The sequence below is a fragment of the Wyeomyia smithii genome, chromosome 3 (genome assembly GCF_029784165.1).
Source record: "Wyeomyia smithii strain HCP4-BCI-WySm-NY-G18 chromosome 3, ASM2978416v1, whole genome shotgun sequence".
Classification (NCBI taxonomy): Eukaryota; Metazoa; Arthropoda; class Insecta; order Diptera; family Culicidae; genus Wyeomyia; species Wyeomyia smithii.
Window position 1 is genome coordinate 130938728 of NC_073696.1, and position 27725 is coordinate 130966452.

A 27725-nucleotide genomic window follows, 5' to 3' on the forward strand; every position below is an offset into this window, starting at 1 on the left:
GCGCAGCTAACAAAACTCAACTGTGAGCAGCGGACAGTGATCAATACCGTACGTTTCTTCGGCGTGGCTCGAGCTTCGTATGTTTCTGTTGTGCTTTTCAGTAGTGAACGGAAGGTGATCTTGATTCGAATTAGTGATCAAAGCTATGGACACAAGTCATTGCTCCACTTGAAGCAGGTTTGAATAGGCAAAAATAAACCGAATCGAAAGGTGAAGTGCAAAATATGAAGCAGTATTTAAAACCGCTCATCGTATTGTGCTTGCAAATATGGATCGTGTCTTTACCCATGGCCAATGCGGTAAAATTAAAGCAAAAATTCAAATGGCGCGAAGTGGAGTTTGATTGGCCGTCACAGGAAACTAAACAGGAAGCAATCAGCACCGGAAAATATGTAACATCAAATAATCTGCCGCTTGGACTAGAAAGATGGAAAGACAAATTATTCATCACTGTACCCAGGTATCAATACCATGCTAATCGCTTAGAGCATTTGAATGAACTCATTTTGAAATCGAGATACTTTTTACTTGATTATAGGTGATTTTTTTACTGATATAAGGGAATGTAAATGACATTGACGTAACTATTCTGAATTCCACAAGCGTGTATCAAATCAATTGATTCCGGTAGCTCGATAAAAAGTAGTTACGATCACCTCAATATATTTTCAATACATGTATAGCGTCTCGTTGGTGCTTTCATATACTCTTCTTCAGTTTGTAATTAGATGTACAATTACCGGTAAAATAGCACATTCGTTACGCAAAACTCTAGCCATGTATTGCGCGCTTGTCGGTTTACTTGTTGTGTTTTTGACTTTAAATTCCAAAATTGATGGATCATCGCTATTTGAAACAAATGTGTACCATTGTATTTAACACTTTCAATCCCTTGAATAGCTATACTGAAGATCCCTTTAAACTTACAAATTATACTGAACTTATTAGGGATGCAACAATTTAGTTTAATACCAGTATTCAAAAGTGTTATCTGAATGCGTGTCGCAAATATGCATTGGTGTTGCAAACAAATACGTCGGCCTACTAAAAACAGCATTTATCATCATCACCTCTGTCAGCAGATGCCTTGGTTATTCAAATTGTCCAGTAGCCCATGTCTAATTGTATGTTGCCGCTTGTTTTTCACAATCAATAAACCATTAATACAATAGATTGCTGATACACGTATGGTTACAGGGGAGGAATCGACGGACCACGACTAAGGAAAAAGTTAATGTATGCAGATCAGACATTCTAGTTAATGAATTAATCAACCTATTTACAAGCAAAAGTTCGAGCATTAATCAATTATTGCATTTTTTTTAATTCATGCAAGTTTTGTTCCGATTTCTTACAGAAATTGTGCAAAAATCTCGATGCAGTTGTTCTCCAGCGACAACATTATTTATTTATTTCGTCAATCATATATGTAGACTGGTTACAATAATTTCTAAACTATACACGAACATAAAACAAATTAATTTTGTGTCCTCAGCCTCAAGGACTTGAAATACTGTTTTGGTTTATACCGGGACATCGTAAAGTCAATGGCTTCGCAGTGTTGATTATAAGAATTCATCATACTATTTATAGGTCCATTTTTTGCGTATTCCGTACGATGATGGTTAAGAGCAAATAAACTACGGTGTCGAAGTTGTCGAATGGGTGCATGAAAGTTCAATTTAGAAAGTAGTACTGCTGAGTCAACGTTCTGCGAAACGATATCGTTTACAAATGAAGCCATCGCGTACTCTCGCCGTTCTTTTAATGTTTGAATGTCAATCAACATGCAGCGTGCTTCATATGAAAGAAGACGATGTGCGGTCCAACCTAGCTTACGAAGAGCATATAGTAGAAATTGCTTTCGTACTGATTCTATTCTTTCTTCATGTACGCCAGGACGAGGAGACCACACAATGCTACAGTATTCCAGTATTGACCTCACATAGGCAATATACAAAGTTTTGATAGTGTACGGGTCTTGAAAATTGTAGCAGAAGCGTATGATAAACCCTAACATGTTGTTTGCCTTGTGTATGATAGTGTTATAGTGGTCGATGAAATCAAGTTTAGAATCAAAGATTATTCCTAAATCCCTAACTTTATCACATTTCTTCACATTCTGATCCCCTAATGCAATTACAATTTTGGGCGTTGTTAGTTTTCTGCTAAAGGATATTACATTGCATTTTTTTTACATTTAATTCAAGTAGGCTTTTCTTACACCAGATGTAAAATGTGTGGATTTCATTCTGAAATACATTGATGTCTTCTTGATTTTTTATTTCAAAAAACAGCTTCATGTCGTCGGCATATATTAGAACTTTAATATTTTAGAGGATGAAGGGAATGTCGTTTACGTACAAAATAAAAAGAAGTGGTCCTAAGTGGGAGCCTTGGGGAACACCTGAAGTAACTTGAATGGGATTTGACTTTTTTCCATTAAATTTTATTATTTGTTGCCTGTTTATTAAATATGATTCACGCCACTTTAGGAGACCAGACTCAATTCCAATTTTTTGCAGTTTAAAAAGTAGCTTTGGTATGTCAATACGATCAAATGCTTTGCTAAAGTCTGTATAAAGAGCTTCAACATAGTTCCCATTATCCATTGCATTCAATGAGTAATCTACGAATTCAAGTAAATTTGTGGATGTAGAGCGGCCTTTGAAGAAGCCGTGTTGTTTGTCAGTTATTCGATTTTTGACTTGAGCAAATATCTTTTCATTGACAATTGCCTTAAAGAGTTTAGGTATGCAAGAGATAATAGCGATTCCACGATAATTACGTATGTCAGATTTACGCCCAGATTTGAAAATAGGCACTAAAAATGAGCTTTTCCATATATTTGGGAAGACTCCAGTTTCCAACGACATATTGAACAGCCAGAACAAAGGAGATGTAAGCTCTCTCGAAAGATTTTTCATGAGTGCTAATTGTTCGTATTTGCTTTTCGAGCTATACCAGAGCAACACTTTTTCTGTCCCGTTTGGCAGGCGAAAGAAACAGAGTGTAGTTTGATAATACCAACAAGAAATACAAATGCTATTAAATTCCACACGCAAAAAAAAACAGCTCGCTGTAGGCTCGTTTGTCTATTCGTTTTTTAACCCTAAAACTTATGTTAGCCCTGCCGCAAAAACAAATGCGAAATTATAGGGTGAGTCTGAACCTTGTAAATTTTTACGTTACATCTCGCGTAAATAGACACAAGAATGCGTCATTTCTAAAATTCCTGTAAAACCGCATAGCTCCAAAAATTATTTGAAAAAATCGCTTTTGCTTTTTTTCTTCAACAGGCTTTTTTTTTTTTTTTTTTTTTTAAAGGTGGCGGGGAAATCTGCAAACAGACACCTGAGAAGAGAACTCAGGGTGTGGGGATGAGACTAGGGGAGAGATGCTGGGGTAGTTACACTCCCCCAGACACCTACTTATCCTTGTCCCGACCCACTAAAACCCCTCCAGTCTCCAGCCCTGGTCTTCCCGGAACGACGGTTAAGTATTACGTCGGGAAGTGGCTTTTGTGCGTGATGCACCCTCTTTACTCTTATAACCTCCTAGCTAACTACCTGGAGACTGGTAATTAGCTACCACTGGCGTGTTGGTGGTTGACCCGCCACACACGTTGCAGCCCCAGAACAATCTGAGAGGCGGCCGCACAGACCGCGTTCCAGATGTCCGGGTCGTCGCACATCCTCCGGACTAGATTGTCCGGAGTAGTGCCAGGCCCGCTCACAGCCATCATGTTGCTCCGCGCTCTTACGAAACGGGGGCATACGAAGAAGACGTGCTCGGCAGTCTCCTCCTCCTCCACGCACTCGGGACACATGGGGGACACCGCGTGTCCGAACCTGTGCAGATATTGCCTGAAACAACCATGGCCTGACAGGACTTGTGTCAGGTGGAAGTTCACTTCGCCATGTCGTCTCCCGACCCAGCCGGATATCTCCGGTATGAGTCGGTGCGTCCATCTGCCCTTTGTGGAATTAGACCATTCCCTCTGCCAACGGAGCATCGAGAATGACCTTCTGGTACCTCGTATGCCCCTTGTGTCACGTTGGTCGAAACACTCTCTGTCCTCCTTGATGGCGATGCTGATAGGCATCATGCCGGACAAGACACATATTGCATCGTATGACACCGTACGATACGCACTCGCAACTCTCAGGCACATGAGCCTGTAGGTACTTTCCAGTTTGCCACGGTAACTGTTAGTACCTAGCGCTCTGGACCACACTGGCCCACCATACCTAAGTATGGACGAAACCACGCTGGCAAGAAGTCTTCGCTTGCTGCCATAAACCGCTGAGCTATTGGACATCATACGAGATAGTGCTGCAATAGCCGATGAGGCCCTCTTACAGGCATAGTCGACGTGACTCCCGAACGTGAGCTTGTCGTCCACCATAACCCCCAAGAGCTTCAGGGATCGCTTCGAGGTGATGGTGCAGTCTCCGACTCTGACCACCGCCTGTTGCTCCGATTTACGGTTGTTCACAACCATGACCTCCGTCTTATGATGCGCGAGCTCCAGTTTCCTGGAGCGCATCCAGTCCTCGACCTTGCGTATACAGTGCGCGGCCGTCAACTCGACCTCCTCGATAGACTCGCCGTAAACCTCCAGCGTTATGTCGTCTGCAAAGCCGACGATCACAACCCCTACAGGGAACTTGAGTTTTAACACTCCGTCATACATGACATTCCACAACACCGGGCCCAGGATAGAACCTTGCGGAACTCCTGCGGTAATTGGGACGCACTTCTGACCCTCCTCTGTGTCGTAAACAAGTACTCGATTCTGGAAATAATTTTCCAGAATCTTGTACAGCGACACCGGTACATGGATGCTCCTGAGCGCGAGCGCTATGGAGTCCCAACTGGCACTATTGAACGCATTCTTCACGTCGAGCGTGACGATTGCGCAGTAGCGTATTCCCCTTCTCTTGCGCTGGATTGCTACCTCCGCCGTCTTGATGACGGAAGAGATTGCGTCCAGCGTGGACCTGCCCTTCCGGAAGCCGAACTGGTTACTTGCCAGACCGTGTACACCCTCCGTGTACCTCACCAGTCTGTTGAGGATGATCCTCTCAAGCACCTTGCCCGCGGTGTCCAGCAGGCAGATAGGCCTATATGCCGATGGGTCCCCTGGCGGTTTCCCAGCCTTCGGCAATAAGACCAGTCTCTGCCGCTTCCACCTGTCCGGAAAGAGACAGTCATCCAGGCACCTCTGCATGACTGCCCTGAACAGCCCGGGGGCCGTTTTTATCGCCAGCCTGATCGCCAGGTTAGGGATACCATCCGGTCCCGGTGCCTTGCTCACCTTTAGGGATTTGGCGATCACGATGAGTTCCTCATTCGTAACCCTTGCCTCCTCCCCTGCCTCGACACGGCTGTCGTCGCTCACGGATTGGATGCTCGGCAGGTTGGCCAACCATCTCTGGTCTATGTCTGAGATACTGGAACGTCGGACGTGAGACTCGACCGCCGGAGGCCAAGGACTTGGCTCGTGGCGTGGAAAGAGTCCCTCGATGATACGCTCCAGCATCGCTGGTGATCGCTCTGCAGGCGCCAGCGCGCCTTTAGTCTTGGCCATTACGATCCTGTAGGCGTCACCCCACGGATTTGTATTGGCACTCGCACATAGCCTATCGAAGCAGGCCCTCTTGCTGGCCTTTATCGCACTCTTTAGCATCGATCTTGCCGAACTGAATGCTGCGCGGCGCTCTGTCCTCTCTTCTTCGTTTCGCGCACGCTGCATCCTCCGTCTTGCACGGAGGCACGCACTGCGAAGGTTGGCTATCGCGTCCGTCCACCAGTAAACCGGTGGCTTTCCATTCCTAGGTTGGCGAGTCCTAGGCATGGTGGCGTCGCACGCCCGCGATAGCATAGCAACTAGTTGGTCAGCAGTCGGGCGTAGCCAACTGCCCCCCTCGCGCTCCCTTCTCATTGCCTCTTCGAATACCTCGGCATCAAAGTGCGATGTCTTCCACCCGCGAACGGTCGGAGTGTTGGCTCTACCCGTCGCTTGCCCCCTCTCGTTGTTGTCTACACTATAACAGACCGCCTGGTGGTCGCTATTAGTGTAGCCATCGTCTACCCTCCAGTTCTTGATCAGTCCTGGGCTGGAGAACGTCACGTCGATGATCGACTCCGCACCATTTCTGCTAAATGTACTTTTGTTCCCAACGTTGGCCAGATCTAGGTTGAGCTTTGCAAAAGCCTCCAACAGGATCTGGCCCCTCTGGTTCGTGAAGCAACTTCCCCACTCAACAGCCCAAGCGTTGAAGTCGCCCGCCACCACCAACGGCGTTAGGCCCGTTAGCTCCATGGATAGGAGGTCGACCATCTGGATGAACCTTTCGGTAGACCAACGTGGCGGAGCATAGCAACTGCAGTAGAACACTCCGTTCACCTTAGCAACTACGTACCCTTCTTCTGAGGTTGAGACAACCTCCTGAACCGGGAACTTGCTCGTCGTACATATGGCCGCCAATCTGGACTTATCCGCAACCCAGTTACCGTTTCCGGGAGGGATGCGGTAGGGGTCCGATATGACGGCGATGTCCGACAACGACTCAGTGGCTGCTTGGTGTAGCAGCTGCTGAGCCGCGAAGCAATGGTTCAGGTTCAGTTGCGTCACCCTTACGCCCGTGGTTTCGCAGCCGGCTTACCGGCTGGGCACCTGGGGCCTCCCATAAAGTGTTTGGCGTCCCGTTTCCCGGAACATACCATGCACTTGGGAGACTCCCCACAGTCCTTTGCTTTATGGCCTGCACCTCCACATCGCCTGCACAGCTGGCTCCTATCGGGCCCCTTGCAGGTCCAGGACTTATGTCCGCCCTCGAAGCACCGGAAGCAAATGTCTGGTTGCTGTAGTATGCCCAGAGGACATACCGACCAGCCGACCTTCAACTTGCCCTCTTTCAGGGCCAGGTTAGCGTCCGCCGACGGTAGTCGGAAGGTAGCTACCTGGGTCCCCGCCGGACCTTTGCGGAGGCGGATTGACTCCTTAGCCACCTCCACCCCGCACTTCGCTTTAAGGGCTTGTGCAATGTCGCACCCCTCAGTGATTTCGTCCAGGTTTTTAAGCTGGAGAGTCACTTCTGAGGTGAGTGCCCGCACTTGCACCTCCTTCCCTAGGACCTTTTCGGCTACCGTTTTGTAGGTAGCCCCCTTGTTCTTGGCGTCCTTCCGGAGCTCAAGTATCATCTCGCCAGTGCGAGATCGGCGGATACTCCGCACATCCGCCCCCAGATCCTTGAGCTGGGTTTCCCCCCTCATCTTCTTCAAGACTTCTGAGTACTTCGACCCATCTGTCTTGAGTATGAGGGCATCACCCCTACTCCGCGCCTTTTTGACCTTTTTTGGTCCTCTGGCTGCTCCGCCATCCTGACGCGTCGCACCTTCCCGACGCTTCCTACCCTCTACGGTAGTCCAAGGATTGCCCGTAGCCTCCACCTGTGCCTTTTCCGCGGTGGACCTTGAACCGGTTGGCGTGTGTTCCCGTGGGAGTAGCACGACCAATCGTTTCTTGGTGTTCCCGGGGGCCGTTTCCCCCGGGGACTGCCTCGTTCGCTTAGCGACCTGCCCCGTGGTTCAACAGGCTTAGAAGAATGGTACCGCACATGTCATCATGCCGGGGTCTCGGGGAGTGAGTTGCGCTTGTTTTGCATAATCATTTACAAGATTTATAAATGTTATTATTGCGTCGTGTAGAATTGCAAGATACGCTAGGATTACGCCAAGTTCCGCCCTAACTAATACAACCTCGTAACCTGCAAGAGACTACAATATATTCTTGACAAAAAATACCCGTCTCGATATTTCGTAAGATAAATAGTTTTCGTATACCGTGCTAAGTAGGTATAATCTATTTGGCAATGCTCAAACAAAAACTTCAAAATAATCAATCAGATATAATATGATGATTAATGCTTAGCAGACAATTGGTAAGGCTCACATCTCATATTGGGATTGAACTGAACCCGGGCTGACTGGATTTGATAATTAGAAAAACCCGAACACGATTTATTTATAGAATGAAACTTCCTTGACAATTGTGATTCCCTGCATCTATAATGATTATTTGAACTAGAATTACCGGTTATGAAATCGTATAAGAATCACCGGTTATAAAATCAAATTGCGCTACCAGTGCTTCGTGCAGAAGACTGGGGACTTTACTGCATTAATTGCAAAGTTCACGGCCGTCCGACACCGCCAAAAGTAGTTTCTGGAACAAGTGACTGAACCAGTTACCTCAACGGAACAACACCAAAACCTGGGAAACCCCACAATTTGATTAACAGTTTATTCTTCTGTATTATAGTAAATATTTTTCTTTATTTATTAATATTTTATTGAAATCTATCAGTGACTAACTAGCTGGCTGCAGCATTTGTCACAGACAGGAGTCCGTCTATAAATCACGTACACATAGTTTCATTGCAGATCGTAGTTTTCTCTTTTGAAAATTTAGAATGTTTTTATAACTGAAATTTAGGCTAGATTACGATCAAAAAAAAAAATTTTTGTTTTACAGTTCAAGCTATTGTCTTCGATCAAGCTTAACTGTTACCAAAGATTGATCGATTTTCGATCCGAAACCTACCCTAAATCTAGGAATAGAGTCACGAAAACAATTAAAAAATTATAAAAATAAATGATTGTTTTATTTATAATCAATGCATTTATTTGTCATGACTCAATAATGTAAAATTTTCACGAAACCAATGATCTTTATCCGCGTTATCAGCGCAATCGTATTCTGGGCATTTCTTTTGAATGATGGCAAGTGGTCTTCTTACTGGGATGTTCTTTTATGGCGAACGCTACACTTATGAGCTCGCTTGCTTGTGGCGACACTAGCGGTGCCTATTAAATAAACAAAACTTCAAATAATCGTTATTTTTCAGGTCGAAGAAATCGTCATCGAATGGCACGTCTGTTTATCTGTGCTTAAACTATTAGTTAATACAGATCGGACTCGATTATACATTATATAGTCTCCGATTTATTTTCACTACATATAATCGAATTTTATACATAATATAACCAGAAAAAAACTATTTATTTTTTCTACGTAAATGTTTTGTTGTTTTCGAATAAATAAGAATTTTATTTTTGACTCATCCCCTTTAAAGTCAAAAAAAAAAACATTTCAAATATATCTTGTAGTTATTTTTGACGTAATGCAATTAGGTCAAACGTAAAAAAGGTCTGTATATTCATTTGTAAACTCTTTTTATTTTTTTTTATTTTGGAAAAATTTCGAAATTTTTTTTGTATCAAATTTTTTTTTGATTTGTTTTTAATTGGTTTTTTTTTAATTTGGTTTTTTTCGTTTTTATAAGATAGTTTAAAAGTTAGGCTCAAAATATTTTTTTGAATTTTTTGATTTTTCAATTCATTTATATCTATTTTTTCATTTTTTTACCTCATGAATCAATTAAGGAATCGCTCATTATCTACAAAAATAAACATTTCTGACCTCCTCTCCTCCCGTAGAGATCTTCAAAATTTTTCGTATGGGTTTCAGCGCTCTGTCAGATAACCCTCCTTCCTTTCCATCAAGCGTTACGTACTTTATAGATGTTCATTTACGACATACCAGCTTCAGATAAGCTATATTTGAAATTGAAAAAAAGAAATTCGCTGCTTTATATATTCGAGTCTAGTCTTTCCGCTGCTATACATAATCGAGTCTATAATAGAATCATATATAATCGAGTCCATGTATAATCGTGTCTCTATATTATCGAGACTTCATGGAGTATCATGGATCGAAAGAGAATAGCAGAATTAGAAGTATTTGATCAGTTGATATGATTTGAAAAACATACGAAAAAGAAATATTATTCTGGAACATGTGATCAACATGCATTATTATGCATCGGATTTGGAAAAGAAGTTCGACCAACTTTCCAAAATTAACAGCATTTACTGCAGAGGAACCCAAAACACCAAACTTAAGGTTGGCTGGTTCATGCATCCGGACGTTTGGTGGTAGCGGGTGACTTCAACGCTTGGGCTGTTAAGTGGAGAAGTCTCTCAGATATCACAACTACATCCATAAGAGTTCACCTTGGATTCCTTTGAAATTCAGGTTATTCGCGTTGAAAGAGATTTTTAAGGTTGTTCGCACCTGCGTGAACTCTCATATGTAATTGTCAAAAAGTGCGTGATGACAAAAGCAAAAATCCTCTTTTTCGCGTGCAAAAGCCAAACAACCATCAGCAACACCGTCAACGCGAATGACACCAGCGCGCATGGGGAGGTAAAGCAGAGAAAGAAAATAACCCAGAAGCTTACTTGTCCGAATCAGGGATATCAGATGTGCTTTGCAAAATGCATATTTTTTAGATTTTATTGGCCTGCAGATGTGTGTAGTTTTTTCCTAGTTTCTGTAGATTATTGTCAAGGTCGCCTTATATTTGCGCAGTTTTTATCAAATTGTGTGCAAATTATTGCGTGGGAATCGCAATGCGGTAGGTTCTTTTTTCAGATATAAAGAAGAACTTTACGGTTTCCGAACAGTTGCAGACATCTTTCAAAAACATCTGGCACCTCTGTTCCAAATCTCGTACTCGTGCGATAAAAAACGGTTTTGTTTTATTCTGAGGCACATTATGCGACGCGACGCGAGACCAGACAAACAACACTTATTGTTCTTACAACATAAAAAACGCATTAAAAATTACCTTTAGTCGACCGGTTTCGGGCTGCTACCGCCCATCTTCGGGACTATGTCCAGACTAGTTGTTTTTTCTCTCCGTACGCTGTGGGCGTTCGAAGAGAGAAGAGATTTACTGCACTCTCAGTTTCGTCAGTCCGAATAAGCAGGATGTAACAGGGGGATCGTCTTCATTCATTAATCGTTCCTGTGAATTGCCAATGAAGTACGACTCCCATGCATTCAATTGAGATGCTTTCCTAACGTTTTTAATTAATTTCGCTTCTTTCCAATTGATCACGTGGTCACAACTGATTGCATGGGCGGCTACACTTGATTCGCTTATTTTTCCGTTATCAACGGCAGCTTTGTGTTCTTTCAAGCGCACTTTAACCTTACGGCGAGTTTGTCCAATGTAAACTGAAGGGCAATTTTGGCAAGGTATCCTGTAAATGCCTGAATTCTCATCTGGAGGAACCTTGTCCTTTAAATTGCACAGTAAATCACGTAATGTGTTTTCACTTTTATGTACAACCTGAAGCCCTTGCCGTTTCAGTGTTGCTTTGATCGGGTTGGTAATCTTTGGGTAGAACGGCAGGCTGACTCTTTTGATTTCTTCTCGTTCTGGTTGCAGCGTTGTTGACATTCGTCTATGTCGTTTGCGTCGGTGTGTTTGTAGGATTTTATTCACGAATCCTTCTTCGTAGCCATTTACTTCGGCCGCTTTGTGAATATGCTCTTTTTCTTCGGCAAACTCTGCGTTTTCCATCGGTATATTATACAGGCGATGGGCCATTGAATGGAAGGCCGCCTGCTTTTGACCGCCAAAGTGGTTCGAATCCGATGTTATATAGCGATCAGTTGATGTCGGTTTACGGTAAATACCGAATTTCAATGTTCTATCCTCTTTTCTGGTTATTAATAGGTCCAGAAACGGTAGCTTTCCATTCTCCTCTCGCTCTACTGTGAATTTTATAGAGCTGTGCCGAGAGTTGAGCATTTCCAAAGTTTGGTCCAGGTAGCGTTCTTTTACCGGAGCGAAAATGTCGTCTACATAGCGCTTCCATACACGTGGGAAATATTTTTCTTTCTGAGCGTCGTCTTCAAAATCGCTCATAAAGAGGTTTGCTAACAACGGCGACAGTTTACTTCCCATACTTAACCCAAAGGTCTGTTTCCAGTATTTTCCCCTGAAGCTGAAGAAATTCTGATTCATGCATATTTCTGCTACTAGAAGGTAAGCTTCAACGTGGTGTTGTGGCGCACGACTACGTTCCAAGTGTTGGCGTAAACTTTTTAACGCGTCTGGAACTGGTACGCTTGGAAAAAGTGCTGCTACATCAAACGATACCAGGATTTCCCCACGTCTCAACTCAAACCCTTCTAACTGCTCGACTAACTCCACAGAATTTTTCACACTTTTGCCATGCTTTATTGGGTATTTTCTCATTTCGTCCACCAGCCAAGCTGCCATCTTTTCGGTTGGTGTACGAATGTTGGATGAAATAGGCCGCATTCCCACTGCGTCTTTGTGGATTTTCGGCAAGCAGTAGAGCGAGGCCACCGTCGGGTTGGAAACATGAAATTTTCTCTCTAGTTTATCCTCTCCCATCAGACGTGCAACATTCTGTCGCGCGAAGGTAGCCTCTTCGATCATGGTGTTGAGAGGATCCCTCGGTTTTCCGTTTTTGAATTTATATTCCTCGTACGGGCCTACCGCGATCATATCACGGACGCGCGAATCATAATCGTTTTTGTCCATGATAACTACTGCATTCCCTTTATCCGCACGAGAGTAAACCACATTACGTGCTTTCAGCTGGCGGATCGCACACCACACATCGAAGTTGGTGCGTTCTGTGCTATTCTGCTTACTTGCCGTCCGTGTTATGCATTTCCTGACGCTGTGCCGAATCGCCGATTTATATATTGGTTGGTCGTATTGGATGGCACTTTCGATATTATTAACAATATCAGCGAGAGGGGCGTACTGGGGGGAAATGGCAAAATTCAAACCTTTGTTGAGGAGATCTAGCTCAGCTTGTGTGAACTGCGCGGATGAGAGATTAACCACAAAATTGTCGATCGTTTGCGGTGAGCATTTCTTTCCTGGAGCTTGTGTATTTTCGAGGTAGCGTATTTTCTGACGATGTCGCTGTTTCGTTGTGCGCACACGCTTGTCTAGGTTGTAGTGAATACCATCCAAAACCCTCCGCCAACAGTCTTTTCGCTCTTCCACACACCTATGTACAATACACTCAGCTGAGGTATGGTACGCACTTTTTTGGAGTAGCTTCTTATGGAGCGGGTATAGCTGCTCTTCCCATGCAATCAGTTGTGACCACGTGATCAATTGGAAAGAAGCGAAATTAATTAAAAACGTTAGGAAAGCATCTCAATTGAATGCATGGGAGTCGTACTTCATTGGCAATTCACAGGAACGATTAATGAATGAAGACGATCCCCCTGTTACATCCTGCTTATTCGGACTGACGAAACTGAGAGTGCAGTAAATCTCTTCTCTCTTCGAACGCCCACAGCGTACGGAGAGAAAAAACAACTAGTCTGGACATAGTCCCGAAGATGGGCGGTAGCAGCCCGAAACCGGTCGACTAAAGGTAATTTTTAATGCGTTTTTTATGTTGTAAGAACAATAAGTGTTGTTTGTCTGGTCTCGCGTCGCGTCGCATAATGTGATCGTCGGTTCTTACGTTGCACAAAACATCGAAAATACAGTGAAATGGAGGCTACAACCTCTCAGTGCTTTCGCCTTTATGGCCGACTAGTTGTAAAGAAGAGAATGTTACAGTTGCATATTCAGTTTCTAACCAGCTGTAAAAGAAAAGGGCTTATACCCAAGTTTATAAATATGAAGCCATCTACTAATAGTGTAGCAAGTGAAATAGCCACTAATCGCGCAAAAAAGGTTTGGCCGATTGAAGAAATAAGGTGCAAACACAAACAACTTTCCGAAGTGGAAGAGCAGCTATACCCGCTCCATAAGAAGCTACTCCAAAAAAGTGCGTACCATACCTCAGCTGAGTGTATTGTACATAGGTGTGTGGAAGAGCGAAAAGACTGTTGGCGGAGGGTTTTGGATGGTATTCACTACAACCTAGACAAGCGTGTGCGCACAACGAAACAGCGACATCGTCAGAAAATACGCTACCTCGAAAATACACAAGCTCCAGGAAAGAAATGCTCACCGCAAACGATCGACAATTTTGTGGTTAATCTCTCATCCGCGCAGTTCACACAAGCTGAGCTAGATCTCCTCAACAAAGGTTTGAATTTTGCCATTTCCCCCCAGTACGCCCCTCTCGCTGATATTGTTAATAATATCGAAAGTGCCATCCAATACGACCAACCAATATATAAATCGGCGATTCGGCACAGCGTCAGGAAATGCATAACACGGACGGCAAGTAAGCAGAATAGCACAGAACGCACCAACTTCGATGTGTGGTGTGCGATCCGCCAGCTGAAAGCACGTAATGTGGTTTACTCTCGTGCGGATAAAGGGAATGCAGTAGTTATCATGGACAAAAACGATTATGATTCGCGCGTCCGTGATATGATCGCGGTAGGCCCGTACGAGGAATATAAATTCAAAAACGGAAAACCGAGGGATCCTCTCAACACCATGATCGAAGAGGCTACCTTCGCGCGACAGAATGTTGCACGTCTGATGGGAGAGGATAAACTAGAGAGAAAATTTCATGTTTCCAACCCGACGGTGGCCTCGCTCTACTGCTTGCCGAAAATCCACAAAGACGCAGTGGGAATGCGGCCTATTTCATCCAACATTCGTACACCAACCGAAAAGATGGCAGCTTGGCTGGTGGACGAAATGAGAAAATACCCAATAAAGCATGGCAAAAGTGTGAAAAATTCTGTGGAGTTAGTCGAGCAGTTAGAAGGGTTTGAGTTGAGACGTGGGGAAATCCTGGTATCGTTTGATGTAGCAGCACTTTTTCCAAGCGTACCAGTTCCAGACGCGTTAAAAAGTTTACGCCAACACTTGGAACGTAGTCGTGCGCCACAACACCACGTTGAAGCTTACCTTCTAGTAGCAGAAATATGCATGAATCAGAATTTCTTCAGCTTCAGGGGAAAATACTGGAAACAGACCTTTGGGTTAAGTATGGGAAGTAAACTGTCGCCGTTGTTAGCAAACCTCTTTATGAGCGATTTTGAAGACGACGCTCAGAAAGAAAAATATTTCCCACGTGTATGGAAGCGCTATGTAGACGACATTTTCGCTCCGGTAAAAGAACGCTACCTGGACCAAACTTTGGAAATGCTCAACTCTCGGCACAGCTCTATAAAATTCACAGTAGAGCGAGAGGAGAATGGAAAGCTACCGTTTCTGGACCTATTAATAACCAGAAAAGAGGATGGAACATTGAAATTCGGTATTTACCGTAAACCGACATCAACTGATCGCTATATAACATCGGATTCGAACCACTTTGGCGGTCAAAAGCAGGCGGCCTTCCATTCAATGGCCCATCGCCTGTATAATATACCGATGGAAAACGCAGAGTTTGCCGAAGAAAAAGAGCATATTCACAAAGCGGCCGAAGTAAATGGCTACGAAGAAGGATTCGTGAATAAAATCCTACAAACACACCGACGCAAACGACATAGACGAATGTCAACAACGCTGCAACCAGAACGAGAAGAAATCAAAAGAGTCAGCCTGCCGTTCTACCCAAAGATTACCAACCCGATCAAAGCAACACTGAAACGGCAAGGGCTTCAGGTTGTACATAAAAGTGAAAACACATTACGTGATTTACTGTGCAATTTGAAGGACAAGGTTCCTCCAGATGAGACTTCAGGCATTTACAGGATACCTTGCCAAAATTGCCCTTCAGTTTACATTGGACAAACTCGCCGTAAGGTTAAAGTGCGCTTGAAAGAACACAAAGCTGCCGTTGATAACGGAAAAATAAGCGAATCAAGTGTAGCCGCCCATGCAATTAGTTGTGACCACGTGATCAATTGGAAAGAAGCGAAATTAATTAAAAACGTTAGGAAAGCATCTCAATTGAATGCATGGGAGTCGTACTTCAATAGCAATTCACAGGAACGATTAATGAATGAAGACGATCCCCCTGTTACATCCTGCTTATTCGGACTGACGAAACTGAGAGTGCAGTAAATCTCTTCTCTCTTCGAACGCCCACAGCGTACGGAGAGAAAAAACAACTAGTCTGGACATAGTCCCGAAGATGGGCGGTAGCAGCCCGAAACCGGTCGACTAAAGGTAATTTTTAATGCGTTTTTTATGTTGTAAGAACAATAAGTGTTGTTTGTCTGGTCTCGCGTCGCGTCGCATAATGTGATCGTCGGTTCTTACGTTGCACAAAACAAAATACAGTTATTCTGAGGCCCCCACTTAAAACTGGGCCCCGGGCCCTTACAATCGTAAATCCGGCTCTGCCCACGATAGTGTAGCAACTGACATAAGACTCGCCACACTTCGAATGAAAAGTCACCGATAAATTGGTAAACTGACGCGATAGCGGATCTTCGAAATGTGTGCCTCCGATGCAAGATCGACGCTCAAGAGTACAATAAGGCGAATGGGAGGGCTTTTTTCTCTGTGTGGACTCATTACTGCGACCAGAGACATTCGATCTGCTGTGATATTGCCCAGGTCATTGGTAGTATCACCACAGACTAACAGACATAACACGTCGAACAAATTTTCAATAAAATCATCGTTTGGAAGATTCCAGTACTTTACGTTAGTAACACTAGCACCATCTGCTGTCGTGTTCGTGCTGCGTCATGAATTTCGACATCAGCGCCAGCTTTACTGCATGTGTCAAATGGGGAACTACAAAATATGTATGAGATTGCATGACAGCGCCCCAGACGACGTTTTCGCTCGATGACTGTTATTCGATTGAAAATTTAAAATGAACGTTTTTTGTGGCGATGGAGCCAGGTTCCAGTGTTACGTCTGTTAGTCTGTGGTATCCATATTGAAGCAAATGATACGCTTTTCATTTATATCCGCATCGAAACCTTGTTCCTCCAGCCAATATCGCGCCATAACTATAATTTCCTGAAGAGAACTATTATACGTTACTCAGACCAGTTTTATTATAACAGGGACTTATTTTTGCTAGAAGAAATGTCATTAGGGGTACTGTAGAATTCAACTTAAAGGAAGGGTATGTGTTGGGAAGCCTGAGAATAAACCCATGTTAAAGTCCTTTGACAAGCATATGGCCCGATTCTAATGAAATTCAAGCCCACGGCCGTCCGCTTGTCCAAGCAGACTGTGTAACATTGCGGCTGCGAGCTCCCCAGTAAGAGGGTTTGCTTCGAGCTTTACGCGTGTGCCAATACGAACCCGTGGGGTAACGCCTGCAGAATCGTAACGGTCAAGATCAAATGCGTATTGGCACCTGCAGAGCGATCACCAGCGATGCTGTAATGTATCATCGTGGGACTCATTCCAGGCCATTAGCCAACCTGCCGGACATCTAATTCCCGAGCAACAGCAATCGTCTCGAGGCTGAGGAGAAGGCAAGTGTAACGAATAAGGAACTCATCATGATCGCCAACTCCTTAAAGGCGGGCAAGGCTCCAGGGTTAGATCCCAAACCTGTCCATCGAGACTAGCGAACCTATACATTAGAGAAATGACAAGACACTCACCGTTAAGGCAACTGTCAACATCAAAACGGATAACGGCAATGCAAATTTATACAGCTCGCCCGTTTTGATGTTGACAGTTTCCTTAACGGTGAGTGTCTTGTCATTTCTCTAATGTATAGGTTCGCTAATCGAGACGGCCATACGGAGGATCCCCGAGCTGCTCCAGGAAGTCATGCAGAAGTGCCTAGATGCCTACCTCTTTCCAGAGAGGTGGAATCGACAAATCGATCAGATATACCAGAGCTATTTCGTGTAATTCTGTAGATTCTATTGATTTCTACTGTACATCCGAAAAATTTAAACAAATCCGTAGATCTACGGAAAAATCGACGGAAAAAAGACTTGTGAAGCCTAAAGATGGGGTAAACGGTCTAGCAATTAACCAGTTTGGCTTCCAAGACGGAGTCAGGATACTATTCTCTTCATCACCAAACTGCGAAAGTAGCAACCAGGAAAAGAGAAGGGGCATTCCGCTTGTCGTGAAAAATGCGTTCAATAACGCCAGATGGCACTCCCTGGCGTTCGCGCTCAAGAGCATCCATGTACCGGTGTCGTTGTACAAGATTTTGTAAAGCTTCTGTCAAAATCGAGTACTAGTTTACAAAACGAAGGAGGGTCAACAGTGCGTTTCATTCACCGCAGGAGTACCACAAAAAGGGAGTGTTGCAGATTTGTCCTAAATACACACAAACAGCTGCAGCATCGTTTGCCGAAGTCTGTTCAACTGAACCGACTGGCAAACATGTGAGAGGCTCTCAGGGGGAATCTGCCCCCAGGACGCAACGAAGGCGGTTGTTCGGTGACAGCCAGGAAGCTGGCTCGTCAGTCCAGCCGAGCAAAGAACCGACAAACGGCGAAGCCACGGGCTGGACCACCGTGGTGGACAAAAAACGGCGCGCGAAGCGCGGCGACCGCAAGGGTCGAATAGGCGGAGCAAGGGTGACACGCTCATTTTCAAGACGAATGCGTCTAAATACGCTGAAGTCTTGAAGGCCATGAGAGGCGATTCTAAGCTCAAAGACCTCGGCGCGGATGTCAGGTCAATTCTCCGGTCACGCACCGGCGAGATGATCCTCGAACTCCGCAAAGAGGCAAAGGGCAATGGCGGTGCCTATAAAAAGGCGGCCCAGGAAGTGCTAGGTGAGGAGGTTGAAATCCGAGCACTCACTCCTGAAGTGACTCTCCAGCTTAAAAACCTGGACGAGATCACCGAAGGGTGCGACATAGCACAAGCCTTCGAGCGAGAGTGGAGTGGTAGTGACCACGGAGGCAGTTCGTCTCCGCAGGGGCCCGGCCGGCACCCAAGTTGCTACCATAAAGCTTCCACTAGCGGAGGGTAACAAGGCCCTGAAGAAGGCCACGTTAAAGGTGGGTTGGTCGGTCTGCCCTCTGGGCACCTTCCAACAGCCTGACGTTTGCTTCAGGTGCTTTGAGCGGGGGCATAAATCCTGGTCGTGCAAAGGGCCCGACAGGTCCAATTTATGCCGCCGCTGCGGTGGCGCAGGCCACAAGGCACGGGAGTGCGGTGCACCTCCCAAGTGTCTGGTATGCACCGGTAAAAAGGACGACAAACACGCCATGGGAGGCCCCAATTGTCCGGCTGCACGGCCGGCTACGTAGCCGCAGGCCTGAGGGTGATACATTTAAACCTGAACCACTGCTATGCAGTGCAGCAGTTGCTACACCAAGCAGCTGCTGAGTCGTTGTCGGACGTGACTATCGTCTCGAACCCATACCGCATCCCAACCGGAAACGGTATCGGACAAGTCTGGGAAGACGGCCATTTGCTGCCTGTCGTGGTCCCCGGTTCAGGAGATTGTATCGACCTCCAGAGAGAGGTACGTTATAGCCAAAGTGGATGGAGTATTCTACTGCAGTTGCTATGCTCCGCCAAGTTGGTCTACCGAAACGTTCGCACAGATGGTCGATCAAGCAACCGTGGAACTAACGGGCCCATGGCCCGTGGTTGCGGGCGACTTCAACGCTTGGGCTGTCGAGTGGGAAAGTCGCTGTACAAACCAGAGGGGCCAGGTCTTGTTGGAAGCTTTGGCAAAGCTCAACTTGAACTTGGCTAACGGTGGTACAAAATGCACCTACAGTAGAGATGGTGCGGAATCGATTATCGATGTGACGTTCTGCAGCCCGGGACTGATCACGAACTGGAGGATAGACGACAGCTACACGAATAGCGACCACCAATTGGTCCGCTATGAGGTAGGCGTGCGGAAGCAAGCAGCGAGTAGGGCCAATATTCCATCCTTCTACGGCTGGAAAACATTGCATTTCGATGCAGATGTTTTTGGGCAGGCAATTATATGGAAGCACGAAGGTGGTGAACCGCTCCCGGGTGTGGACCATCTGAATTCGATACTGTCATGAGCGTGCGATGCCACGATGCCTAGGTCTCGTCCGCCTAGAGAGGGTAGACCACCGACATACTGGTGGAGCGAAACGATAGCAGGCCTACGCAGTGCATGCCTCCGTGCAAGACGGAGGATGCAACGCGCACGTTCCGACGAGCAAAGAGCGGAACGCGGTGCCGCATTCAGATCCGCTAAGGCAACGCTTAAGAGCGCAATCAGAGCCAGTAAACGAGCCTGTTTCGAACGACTCTGTGCCAGTGCCAATTCGAACCCGTGGGGTGACGCCTACAGGATCGTTATGACCAAGACTAGAGGTGCGCTAGCCCCGGCTGAACAATCACCAGCGATGCTAGAAACGATCATTCAGGGCCTCTTCCCAAGCCACGAACCAAGTCCCTGGCCTCCGGCGGACGAGTCACCACCAACCGTGAGTGACGGCAGCCGTGCAGAGGCAGACGATGCGGTAAGGGTGACAGAAGATGAATTGATCGAGATCGCAAACTCCCTGAAGGTAGGCAAGGCTCCGGGACCAGACGGAATCCCGAACTTGGCCATCAAGACGGCCATCAAAGAAGCCCCCGGGTTGTTCAGGGCGGTCATGCAGAAATGCCTTGACGACTGCCTCTTCCCGGACGTGTGGAAGCGCCAGAGGCTGGTGCTGTTGCCGAAGGTTAGGAAACCACCAGGTGACCCATCGGCATACAGACCAATCTGCCTGCTGGACACGGCGGGCAAGGTGCTTGAGAGGGTAATCCTCAATAGACTGGTGAAGAATACAGTAAGTATCAGTTTTCGAAAAGGTAGGTCCACGGTGGATGCAATTCTCTCCGTCACCAGAACGGCTGAGGTTGCAATCCAACGCAAAAGGAGGGGCATTCGTTACTGCGCGATCGTCACGCTTGACGTGAAGAACGCGTTTAACAGTGCCAGCTGGGACTCCATAGCCTTAGCGCTACAGAGTCTCAGAGTGCCGATGCCGCTGAACAAGATTCTGGGTAACTACTTTCAGAATCGAGTGCTAGTGTATAACACAAACGAGGGTCAGAAAAGCGTTCCAGTTACCGCAGGTGTACCGCAAGGCTCCATCCTGGGTCCGGTACTGTGGAACGCCATGTATGACGGCGTGTTAAAACTAACACTCCCTCCAGGGGTGGTGATCGTGGGCTTCGCCGATGACATAACTTTTGAGGTCTATGGCGAGTCAATTAGAGAGGTAGAGTTAAAGGCCGCGCTATCAATACGCGTAGTGGAAGACTGGATGCACTCCAGGAAACTGGATCTAGCGCACCATAAGACTGAAGTGATTGTCGTAAATAACAGAAAGTCGGAGCAGGAGGCATCGATCAGTGTTGATGCATGCACTATCGCCTCAAAACGCTCGCTGAATCTTCTGGGGGTTATGATCAACGACAAGCTCACGTTCGGGAGCCACGTCGATTATACCTGCAAGAAAGCTTCCATGGCTGTGGCAGCACTATCTCGCATGATGGCAAACAGCTTGGCGGTCCGTAGCAGCAGGCGCAAAGTCCTTGCTAACGTGACCACGTCCATACTCAGGTATGGAGGACCAGTGTGGTCCAAGGTATTGAATACCTCGTGCCATCGCGGCAAACTCTAGAGTACGTACAGGCTAATGTGCCTAAGAGTCGCGTGCGCATACCGAACAGTGTCGTACGAGGCGGTTTGCGTCCTGGCTGGCATGATGCCCATCAGCATCATCCTCAAAGAGGATGTAGAGTGCTTCGACCAACCCGACACGAGGGGTATACGCAACACCATACGGTCATCTTCAATGGCCAGGTGGCAGCGGGAGTGGTCCAACACTACGAAAGGTAGATGGACACACCGACTAATTCCAGAGTTTGCATGCTGGATTAATAGGCGCCATGGGGAAGTAACCTTCCATCTGACACAGATCCTGTCAGGCCATGGCTGCTTTAGGCAGTACCTGCATAGGTTCGGGTACGCCGAGTCCCCTATGTGCCCCGCTTGTACGGGTGCGGAAGAAAACGCGGAGCATGTGTTCTTCACATGTCCGCGTTTCGAGCGGATACGGTACGAAATGCTGGCAATAAGTGGGGTGGACACCACGCCAGAGAACATCGTGCGTAGGATGTGCGAAAATAGGGAAATCTGGGATGCGGTCATCATGGTGGGCAGTATCTACACAGGTCCGGGCACTTTGGATCCCCGTGCGTGGTTGTGGAGAAGACCGCTAAGCATGTCTTCTTCGTATGCCCTCGTTTTGTGAGTGCGAGAAGCGATATGATAGTAATGAGTGGGCAAAACACTATTTCGAACAACACAATTCGGAAGATGAGCGAAGACACAGACATCTGGAGTGCGGTTAGTGCAGCCGCCATTTAGATAGTCCTGAGGCTACAACGTGTGTTGCGGGTCAACCGACAACACCCCAGTGGTAGCTAACAGCCAGTCTCCAGATGGTTAGCTATGAGGCATAAGAGTTTATTTCTTTAGACGGTGCATGAATCACAAAAACCCACTTTCTGACTTTATACTCAATCGTCGTTCCAGAAAGAAAACAACTGGAGACTGGAGGGGTTTTAGTAGGTGCGATTCAATTCAACACAACTCCCTGAGCTCTCTCTCAGGTGTCTAGGAACAGATTTCCCCGCCACCTTGCGAATAAAAAAACACCAAAACAGCCGTATTCAATCATTAACATATCGTTATTTGTTAAAGCTTTATAAGGACTCAAGTGTAAGCTCACCACTACAACAGAGTTATCATGCGACTTTGATTATCAATGCTAAAAAAAAATTGATGCGCTGTTCTGTTTATTTGACACAGACTTCGTCGCCAATTGTTAGTATACAAGTACAAGTGCGGGGTAACGCTACGATATTACTTACACTTACATTCTCTCCCAAGTCAAGACTCGTACATACGAGATCAGTCTTTGATCGTACATCGACGACAACTGGGAGGTGTGGAATACCGATATTGGAAAGTATTTGTCCATTTGAGATTGATTTTTAGAAGTTGCTCTGGGCAACATTTTGGATCCAGAAAAACATAATTGGATTGGAACGTTACACAAGGGATTGGAACGTTACGCAAGTCGCTATCTTGGATTTTAAAATGGTGTCTGAGTAGGATTCTAACCTCTGGACATTATCCCAGTTCCGATTATGGCTATTCTACAGTCGAATACACATCACACACATCAAAGAAAAATACAGAAAGATTCATTTCGTTACGAAATTTTACCTTTTTCTGATATTTGAAATCGATTCCCGGTTGGTTGTCAAAAAAAATTTTTTCGAGCAAAAAAAAAACGTAGATACTAGAAATCCGTTATCTCATTACTCAAACTAATTCAATTAAGAAAAATACTTAGTGCCTTAAATAAATCTAATATCGCCTGGGTTAAACTGAATTGTATTTTGAATTGTTTTTATAGATGGAAATCCGGAGTGGCTGCCTCGTTGAATTGGATAAACATATCTGATGGTGAATCTCCAGTTTTACATCCCTATCCTAGCTGGGAAGCCAATCAATTACCCGATGAAAAGAACATGGACCCACCCAGTAAGCAAATAACATTTTAGGCTTCATTTTACACCAATTAAATAACAAAAACAGCGCCAGACACCAATTTCCGGTTTCTAAGTGTCATCGCGGTTCCGAAAATATCAGCCCCATCTTGGAGTTTAATAAGACGTTGAACACCATGTTCTGGTATTTGAAATCAACTTCTGTCCGCCAGACATAACCATTAATCATATGAGTTCACACGTAGTCATTTTGGATTTTTTATGCTCTCTTACTCCGCAACAAGCACGCTTAGAGAGAGTATGTATAAGTATGCTCTCTGTCTCCTCTTTATGCCAGTATTTTTTGTTTTGTCCATGTATGAGTTCTGATCCAAGTGGCATCGAAACAAGGAGCATTCTGCAATAGGGCTCACTCACGGTTCTGAACCGACTCATATGAACGGCTTATGGTTCACAATGATTCACGAACGTTGGCAGTTCGTGTTGTCTCGGTAAACTTCGGGTTCGTGCGAACCAAACAGTTTTGGTGCGCTCAAAGAACCGTGGTTCTTTTCCGTGAACCGTTCGTTCTTTCGCTTTTTTTTAGAACCGGTTCATGTGAACGGCTCGTGAGCCGTTCGCCCATCCTTATTCTGCAAGCGCATTGTAAATACAGTTTGCTATGAACAGCACAACAATTTTGGCAAAAAGTTCACGATCAAGCATTTTAAAATCGAAAATTTTCCGGTGTCAACTGTACATAGTTTCCCGCAAACCTTAACAATAATCCGCCAGGAAGGTAGTGGAAGACCGGCCAGAATAGTGGACAGAAAAAGAATTTTTCCTTCTTGTTTAAATCATGGCACGGTGCTCCCACAGACCGTAATTATAAAAAAAATGCACCAAAGAATCTGAATACACCATTCGATTCGTTATGACGTCCAGAATGTCTGGTCAAAATTTCAAAATCATCGTACGGTACATTTTTGAGTAATGCCCTTTTGAAGGTAGTAAAGTATAAAAAAGTGATATAAAAACGACGAAACACTTATTGTGAAGCACGTTTTTCAACCACCATTTTATGAAATAACTTCCAAAAATAGTTTCTACACATTAAAAGGGTTATATTTCAAGACATTAACAATTGGTGGAAAGATTTATTTGAAAATCCCACAGTGCACAGTGGTCTAAACTCGAAAAATCGTGATCGTCCTAGATTTGACTGTGAAAAATTGATTTTATGTACTCAATATCTTCAGCAAAATTGTTTCATAGAACAAGGCCTTACTTTTGGCGTTTTTAGTTTTTCGATCAATCTACCTAACAGTTACATAAAAAAATTTTTTTTTCTATTTTCAATATACCAGATTGCTTCCTTCAGCAAAGTTGTGGAAAATTAAAAAAAAAACAATTGTTGAATACTGCGATGTCCTATCTGTACGTTGGACACGACAAAATAGAGTTTTTTGTGGAACACCGCTCCTTAAAATCAGTTTTTTGTCAATTACTTGTTGATTGTCAAAACAATGAATTTTATAAAATCTTGAGAGAATCTTAGTTGAATGAATAAAATCTTAGAACATTTTGCATTGTTTTGACCATTACAGACAAAATTATAGACAAAAACTGACTTTAAGGAGGGGTGTTCCACAAAAAACTCTATTTTGTCGTGTCCAACGTACAGATAGGAGATCGCAGTATTCAACAATTGTTTTTTTTTTTTTTAAATTTTCCACAACTTTGCTGAAGGATGCAATCTGGTATATTGAAAATTAGAAAAAATATTTTTTTTATCTAACTGTTAGGTGGACTGATCGAAAAACTAAAAAAGCCAAAAGTAAGGCCTTGTTCTATGAAACAATTTTGCTGAAGATATTGAGTACTGTAAGTTATCGCTTACCACCCCAGCTTTCACGGGGCCGATTTACCCGGCGGGTGGCTTAGCACTGGGGTACTTTCCCAAAAAGGGGTTAGATTGGGTGGAATTTAAATAAAATAAATAAAGTACAATAAAACAAGGAAATAAATAAAAGAAACTAAATCAAAACCTGACCTACTAACTCCCGTTCTCCTCGCAACAATGGCGTGGTTCCAGTGATCCGTTGGCAGTGAAATGAATAGGCTGCCGGCTTGGCGGGTGCGGGTGCGTTTTGCCTGTTTATTCCTCCCTGCTGTTGCTGGTAACCAACATCGACGAGAAGCTGGCTCTAAGTCAGTTGCTGCACTCTATCACGGTTTCGCACATTCGATCGATCGTGACGTTCGGTGGAAGACTCAGAAAACAATCCCCGTTTTAAAAATTTTTCGCATACACGCGGGACGGCACTAAACGCTCCAGTGGCAATAATTCTTTACCGGCGGACAAAAAACGTCTTTCTCTTGCGGCGGTTCACTGCGATCTCCCGAAATCAAAACACCGCCTGACGTTTCTGCTCGATCGCGTTTGAAACCCACACAACCGCACTTGTTTTTCTTCGCCGTTAACGCACTTCACTTTTTCGCCGCGGGAGGAGAGACGGGACCTAATTTTATTTCACTCGCGATACAATTAACACCGATAATTGAAACCCTAAATACTAGAACACCTATCACAAACTTCTAAATAAAATCTAATGAGAAAACAACGAATTAAAATAAATCATGCAGTGGCGAGTACGTTGCTTGCCACAACATTAAAAATCAAAACAAAAACAACTCCTACCGACTGACAAGCAACATATATTTAAACACTCGGCGTTTATTAGACAAATTTGGGTTAATTGCAACCTCGAGGGTTGCAGTACATAAAATCAATTTTTCACAGTCAAATCTAGGACGATCACGATTTTTCCAGTTTAGACCACTGTGCACTGTGGGATTTTCAAATAAATTTTTCTACCAATTGTTAATGTCTTGAAATATAACCCTTGGAATGTGTAGAAACTATTTTGCAAGTTTTTTCATAAAATGGTGGTTGAAAAACGTGCTTCACAATAAGTGTTTCGTCGTTTTTATATCTCTTTTTTATACTTTACGACCTTCAAAAGGGCATAACTCAAAAATGTACGGTACGATGATTTTGAAATTTTGACCACACATTCTGGACGTCATAACGAATCGAATGGTGTACTCAGATTCTCTGGTGCATTTTTTTTATAATAACGATCTGTGGGAGCACCGTGCATGGTTCAAACCTAATGATTTGGTTATCAATTAAGATGTACACCAGAACGAATGTTTGAACAAACACTATACCGATGAAATGTATGTGTTTTGGCCAGCTAAAATATCGCTATTTTGAACATAGCTGGGCATGCATAAATACTTATATTAACTTATATTCTATATTTTAACAGAACCAGAGAGCACACTGAAAATGGAAACCTCACCGAAGCAACTAAATGATAATGGAACCATTATATCAACCTTCAGAGTAAGGGCCGATGAATGTGATCGCTTATGGGTGATGGACACTGGCTTGGCTGATATTCTTGGTGTTCCAGTTCAATATGCTGCACCGTCTCTCGTTGTATTCGATTTGTACACCGATAAACTCATCAGGCGACATTACTTTCCGGATTCATTGTTGAAGGAAGATTCATTTTTTGCTAATGTGGTATGTATTTCGAGTAATAATAAATCATAACGGATTATAACAAATTTTGATGATTGCAGATTATCGACACTGAGCGTGGAGATTGTGATAATGCATTTGCCTACATGCCAGATCTTGGAGGATATCAAGTAATCGTTTATTCGTTCAGCAATGATAAATCATGGAGAGTGAAGCACAACTTTTTCCACTTTGACCCGTTGGCGGGTGATTATAACATTGGAGGTGTTAATTTCCAGTGGACGGATGGCGTGTTTGGTATGGCTGTTGGAAAGAAAACTACCAACGGCTCCCGGCCAGTATTTTTCCATGCTTTTTCGAGCACCAAAGAATTTATGGTCTCTAACCGAATTCTACAAAATGAAACTTATTCCCAAAGCTCAGACTCCTACTACGATTACAAACTGATGGGTGATCGCGGTCCGAATTCGCAATCTTCAGCAGAATTCTACGATCCAGAAACTGGTGTAATTTTCTACACCCAGGTCAATAAGGATGGTGTTGGCTGCTGGAATACTGCTAAACCATTAAACCCAGATACACAAGGGTTGGTTGATTCGGACAGTGATGCATTAGTTTTTCCAAATGACCTTAAGGTCGACAATGAAGGAAATGTATGGGTTTTGTCTGACAGACTTCCGTTGTTTATATTTACTTCATTAGATCCCGAGCAGTACAATTACAGAATTTTAACTGGTGAAATAAGTGAGCTAATTAAAGGCACACCTTGTGATGCTTATTGATTGAAGTGCATTTCAGGATAGTTGTTTATTATAATAACAAAAAATGTACAACATGAACATACTCTAAGACTACATTCAGCAATCATATACTTTGTTTGGCAACTAGGATCCTGTGTAATTTAAACAAATATGATACTGCTTAATATAGTTGTGTTTTATAATGTAAAAAATCCTTCGAAA

At 44.4% G+C, this 27725-nt stretch overlaps 1 protein-coding gene across 1 annotated transcript; it reads left to right on the forward strand.

Annotated features, from left to right (window-relative positions):
- Positions 1 to 6: 6 nt before the first annotated feature.
- Positions 7 to 27725, forward strand: LOC129733286 (protein yellow). The gene is made up of 4 exons (XM_055695054.1): positions 7 to 460; positions 23138 to 23265; positions 26546 to 26805; positions 26865 to 27725. The coding sequence occupies exons 1-4, from the start codon at positions 225 to 227 to the stop codon at positions 27543 to 27545; spliced, it is 1305 nt and encodes a 434-aa protein (XP_055551029.1). The 5' UTR covers positions 7 to 224; the 3' UTR covers positions 27546 to 27725.

Coding starts and splice junctions, on each gene's coding strand:
- LOC129733286 (XM_055695054.1), top strand. CDS start 225: ATGAAGCAGTATTTAAAACCGCTCATCGTATTGTGCTTGCAAATATGG. Junction 461..23,137: donor TTATTCATCACTGTACCCAG/GTATCAATACCA, acceptor TTGTTTTTATAG/ATGGAAATCCGGAGTGGCTG. Junction 23,266..26,545: donor AAAGAACATGGACCCACCCA/GTAAGCAAATAA, acceptor ATATTTTAACAG/AACCAGAGAGCACACTGAAA.